The sequence below is a fragment of the Eulemur rufifrons genome, chromosome 6, assembly GCF_041146395.1.
Source record: "Eulemur rufifrons isolate Redbay chromosome 6, OSU_ERuf_1, whole genome shotgun sequence".
NCBI classification, from domain to species: domain Eukaryota; kingdom Metazoa; phylum Chordata; class Mammalia; order Primates; family Lemuridae; genus Eulemur; species Eulemur rufifrons.
The window spans coordinates 92526696-92532199 of record NC_090988.1 but is presented as its reverse complement, the minus strand read 5'-3'; the positions used below and the strand labels follow the sequence as shown (position 1 = coordinate 92532199).

The 5504-nt window shown below is 55.9% G+C and overlaps 1 protein-coding gene across 1 annotated transcript; it reads right to left on the bottom strand.

Annotated features, from left to right (window-relative positions):
• Positions 1 to 319: 319 nt before the first annotated feature.
• On the bottom strand, positions 320 to 5152 carry LRRC55 (leucine rich repeat containing 55). The gene is made up of 2 exons (XM_069470014.1): positions 4369 to 5152; positions 320 to 555 (listed from the first exon to the last, which is right to left on the bottom strand). The coding sequence occupies exons 1-2, from the start codon at positions 5066 to 5068 to the stop codon at positions 320 to 322; spliced, it is 936 nt and encodes a 311-aa protein (XP_069326115.1). The 5' UTR covers positions 5069 to 5152.
• Positions 5153 to 5504: the final 352 nt, after the last annotated feature.

Below are 5504 nucleotides of genomic sequence, written 5' to 3'. Positions count from 1 at the left end.
ATTCTCTTGGACTTTGCTAGACACAGCTGTGGGCTTACACAGCTATGTGCTCAGAGTCCTGACGTACCGTCTTAAAGCGAAAAGTTTCTGGATCTCTCTCCTCTACCAGGGATGAGTGCCTGGAAGGCCAGGACAAGTGGACTCCTCTGACACTCCCAGTGCTGTCTGACATTCACGGTGCCTGGGTCAAAGTAGACGTTCACGCAAAGTTAGTTTCTGGACCTTGCTTGGGCCGGGACTGAGGCAGCCGGGGCACCAGAGCGGGCGGTCAGGTAGGGGTCCGGCGGTGGGCAGCACGGAGGGACGGGAGGCAGCCACGTCAGATCTCTTCCTCTTCGCTGGCCTTGCTCCAACGGTGGCAGCAGTTGGCTGTGATGCCCAGGAGGAAGTTGGTGGCCACGGAGGCGATGGAGACCACGAAGCCCACGAACGCGATGAAGAGGTAATCATCCAGGCTCAGGGTCAGGTGGCAGGCCTTGAAGCTCTCCTCAGTGAGCGAGAAGAGCGGGGCGCCCTCGACTTCGGGGGGGCCCCGGCACTCAGCCAGCTGAGAGTCTGCAACACAGAAGCCAGGGAGGGTGAGGCGCCCAGGGGAGAGGGAAGGGGTCAGGGAGCTCCCCACCCCTCCCTGGGAAAAGGAAGAAAGACATTCTCCGAGCTTCTTCCATGTGCCAAAAATTTTACTTATCTTCTTTAGTTCTCTTAGCAGCCCTGAAGGCAAGGATTTTTATAATTATTTTTGCAGATGTGAAAATCACTGCTTAAAGAGCTTAGCAATTTGCCAGAAGTCCTACAGCTACTACCAATGGTAGATCTGGGGCTTTCATGGGACACCACTGAAAGCCGTTACAGTCGTCTCCCTACTGGTCTCCAGCTTCTGCCTTAAACCATTTCAACACAGTCAGCTGAGCGATTCTTTCAAACCTCAAGTCCTGTCACATCATGTCACCGTGCCTGAAACCCTCCCCTGGCTTCACACCTTTGCACAGAGCAAAAGCCAAGTCCTTGCTGTGAGCTCCAAAGACGCTTTCCAATTTCCTCCACCCTGCTCCAGCCACACGTGCACCCGGTCATTCCTCCACGACCCCAAGCATGTCCCGTGTCAAGTTGGGCAACGGGTGCATTTGCACTTGTTCCCTTGTGAGGGACCTTCTCTCCCAAATCTCTGCACAGCTCAGCCCCCCTCTTCCTTTGGGACCCTGCTCGACACCACCTTATGAGTGAGGCCTTCCCTGACTCTGTATAGAATAGCACCCCACGCACCTCCCCCTCTGGCTCCCATCTTACCTATGCAGTATTGATCATTGCTTGACTGTTTGTTTTTTATCTGTCTTCTCCCCCCTGAATATAAGCTCCTCCTGCGGTATCCTTAGCAACAGAACAGCGTCCTGTCCATAGTAAGCGCCCAGTGAATCTTTGTTAAATGAGTGCGGTACGCTGTCCAGCTCCGAAGTGTTGGGTCTCTCTACCACCTGTGTGGCTTTTCCAGGTACACGGAATACAGGGCTCAGAGTATGGGTTCTGGAGCTATCGGCCTGCGCTCACATCCCCTCTTCACCTGTCACTAGTTGTGTGATTATGGAGACGTTATCTAACCCCTTCGTGTCTTGGTTTCTTCATCTGTCAAATGAGGATAGTAATAGTATCGACCTCATAGGGCTGTAGTGAGAATTCAGTGAGTTAACATATGCAAATTATACGTTCCTGGTACGTATTAAGCAGTCTGCAAGTGTGAGCTTTTATTATTATCGTTCGTTGGCTTCCTAGACAGGTCATTGGGGGTCAGTTCTGTACTCAGGCTTCTGTAGGAGGGGGCTGACCCCCTGCTGGGGTTCCTGCCCTCCCCAGCATCTCTCCAGGGGCACTTTCATAAATGCATGGTGGTTGCCAATGGTCTCGTCTCACTCTGCCTTGGAAGGAAGAGCAGCAGGTGGCAGTTCTGCCATGCAGGGCTGGGCACTGGCTTTTGAGCACCGAGTGTTTCCTTCACTCAGTGGATAAATATTAATCAAGCTCTTACGTTGGGCAAGTCTTTTTTTTTTTTTTTCCCCTGCCTTTCTGGCTTTCACGTTCTGCCTCTATAAGAAGGGGATAATCCAATTGTCTAAGAGAGTCAATGTGAAGAAGTTTTCTAAATTATGGTGTGTTTAAATGTCACGTATTCATTCTGTGGTTTTCGAGGGCAAAGAATCCAATGATGGGTTTGGATTGACCCTTTTGAGAAACAGCTGAGCACCATTATCCTTAGGAATGGGGAGTCGGTGTGGGAGGGAGGGTGCAACCTTCCCCCAGTGCCAGGCTGAGAGGTCCCTGCAGGCTGTGAGCACAAGACCCCAGACCCTGCTCAGGCCGGGATGGGGTCTCTGGCCGACGCTCCTGAGCTCCCGTCCGGGAACTGGAAGACGCTGAGCTCCAAAGTCTATTGTGCATGTGGAAGGGATAGTGGTGCGGCAGTGAGACATGGGGAACTGGGGGTGTGGGGACACTCACACGGACCCCCCAGGAGCAGCCCCAGGGGGCAATCGGCGGGGCTGCACAGGATCCAGAGCGGAACCGGGGCTGAAAAAACTCTCTGGGAAGTCCTGGCACCAGTCTTGAACCCATATTGTATCCCAAGGGCTTGCTTAGGGCCCTCTTTGTTTGAATTTTTCCAAAAAGCATGGGTAATAGTGAGAATCCCACTAAGGAAAAGGGAGGAAGCAGAGGGAAAAGGCCTAAAGGGAAGAGCGTGACCTAGTCCTGCCTGCTCTGGCCAGGTTCCTCTGCAGCAGGAAACACCCTGGCGAGTGAGGCATGGTGTCAGGTGTGTCTGTGGAGGAGAGGGGACCTGGAATCCAGCTGTGGCCTGCCCGCTCTCTCACTGTGGGTCTGTGGACAGCCACTGTCCCTCTTTGGACAGGTGTCCCACCTGTACCGATGTGGGAGGTTGCACTCACAGGATCTTGGACCCCTCTCCTGCTCACTGGGAGTCTGGGCTCCTTCTGCAGGGCAGCAGGGACCTCAAAGGTCCCCGGTGCGATGGCAGCTCAGCGCCCGGAGTGCCCTTTCCGTCATGAGTGCACGGGAGACAGAGGGAAGGTGCGGCCCGTAGAGGTTGGGCAGGCAGAGAGATCGCTCCAGGCAGCCTCCCCCTCAGGCTCCCCCAGCGCCCCATCTCAGTCCCCAGCTATTTTGGTCCCAGAGAGCTTCCTCCCACAGCACTGTGGAAACACGGGAATCGTGACCCACAGCCCCCCCAAACTATTCTGGTCTTGGGCTCCCCACTCAGCCCTCTGCTCCCTCCTGCCTCACTCAGCACTGCTCCTTCTCAGCGTTGGCTGAGTCCCGGCTCTGGGAAAGCCCTTGGGCGGCAGCCCCGGCTGTGCCGCTCCTGGGCACTAGTGCCCAGGTCCAGGGCTCTCACCCAGGAGACCCAGGAACCAGGGCCACGGCTGAGCATCGCCTGCCTCTGAGCCAGGCTGGGACACCACTGGGCGGGGCCAGAGCCCCTCAGACCTGTGTGATGTGGGCTCCCTCAGGCCCCGACCCATCCTCCAGTAGGGATTGGCGGGTCAAGTTGCTGCATCTTCATCCTCCTCTCAGCTCCTCACCATGTACCCAAACTTCGCAGGACTCTGCTGAACCCCTTTGGCCGGCCCAGAACTCAGCCAGTAGCTGACTGTCCAGGATACAGCCGGAGGACAGGCAGACGGCTGGGCCTCGAACCCTGACTTCATCGCTTAGCAGCTGTGTGACTTTGGGCAAGCTACTGAACCTCTTTGTGCCTCAGTTTCCCCTTCTGTAGAGTGGAGACCTCATTAGGATTCTCGTGAGGGTAAGATAAAATATGGAATGTAGAACAGTGCCTGGCATAGTGTAAGTACTAATGTAGTGTTAGCTATTACTATGTATACGAGAGTTTTCCAACACTTAGAACACCTACAAAGCCATCTGGCAGAGTAGCACAGGGCTTAGAAGTCAAATAAATCTGAGTTTTATCCATGACCCTGCCACTTTCTGAGTAACTCCGGGCAAGTCTTTGCATTGCTCTAATCTCAGTTTCCTCACCTGTAAAATGGGGATAATAAAAACGGGGGATCTTAAATAATGTGTGGCAAGTTCTTAGGTCGTGGTGAAAGTGCCATGAACTCCATGTACGATTCGTATTCTCACTTGTTAACTATCTGTCTGCCTCATTCAGTTACAAGCACCGCAGAGGCAAGGGACTTCTGTTTCATGAACGAATGGGCCCCCAGAGCCCAGCAAGCATCGCAAGGATTCGACAAATACTTGCTGGCCGAAAAAGCTGGTGTACAAAGAGGCAAGCTGCTAAGTCCCCCCAAGTTCTTTGGAGACCCCCACCGCTGCCCCCTCCTGCCCCTCCCTTACCCGCTGTGCAGCGCTGGATCCGGTTCCGCAGCCACTTCAGCAGGGGCTCCATGGTGCAGCCACATACCCAGGGGTTGCCGCCGATCTGCAGGGTCACCAGCCCTGGCAGGCCCTCAAGGGCCTCGAGGCTGAGGAAGGCCAGGCCCCCGAAGCTGAGGTCCAGGTCTCGGAGCTGCACGAGGCCCTGAAAGGCCTGGGGGTGCACCCTCCGCAGCCACGGGTTGTGGCTCAGGTCGATGTGCACGAGCCCGTGGGCCTCCTGGAACATGTCGGCCGGCACGTGGCTGAGGTTGTTGTAGCTCAGATCCAGGTGTGCCAAGCGCTTGGCATGGAGGAAGAGGCCCGGGGGCAGCTCCATCAGGGAGTTGTTGCGCAAATCCAGCACCCGGAGCTCCATGTAGCATGTGAGGTAGCCGGGTGGCACGGCCGCGATGCGGTTGTGGGCCAGGCTGAGGTTACGGGTGTCCATCGGTAGGTCTGGGGGCACAGAGAACAGCCGCTGGCTGCTGCAGTCCACCACCTGGTTACGGCACGTGCAAAGGACGGGGCAGCTGGTGCCGGCATCCGATGGCATCACCCCAGCCGCCAAGAGGAGGGAGATCAGCAGCATGGCTGGGTGGGGAGGCCCGGGCCAGGGAAGCTGTGCCCAGGTGTCACCCATCTTAGGCAGCTGGCAGCAGCAGTGCTGAAGGGAGCCCATGGGGCCTGTGTTTATGGAATCAAGAGCCAGTGACACAGGAAGGCAGCTACATCAGGGGCCAGAGCCCTTGAAGGTGGGGCTTCCAAGCACGTGGTGTCATGGCTCAAACCTTTCCTGGAGTCTCTAAGCACCAAAGGGCTTCCTGAGATCCACAGGAAGTCCCCCTCTGGAGTCTAGGGGGCTAGAAACCCAGTTGAGGTCCCCCAGGGTCTGAAATGATGATCAAAACTTGAGAAAGGAAGGGGACAAGGATGGGGCTGGACCAACTGCCGGCAGGCCCTGGAAGGGTTCCTGCAGATCTTTTGTGTCCCTCTCATCCATGCCTGCTGGGTGCTTCCTCTTGGTGCTGTGTCTGAGAGGTGGGAGGGAGGTGCTGAAGGAGATGAAAGGTGCCCTTTAAAGGTCCTGGCACTTCTTCTGAGAAAACATAAGCCCT

What these genes read in the sequence shown, in the direction of transcription:
- LRRC55 (XM_069470014.1), bottom strand. Translation starts at nt 5,068, where the DNA reads ATGGGCTCCCTTCAGCACTGCTGCTGCCAGCTGCCTAAGATGGGTGAC. An exon ending in GATCCAGCGCTGCACAGCGG is followed by an intron (nt 556 to 4,368) that starts GTAAGGGAGGGG and finishes TCTGTGTTGCAG; the next exon opens with ACTCTCAGCTGGCTGAGTGC.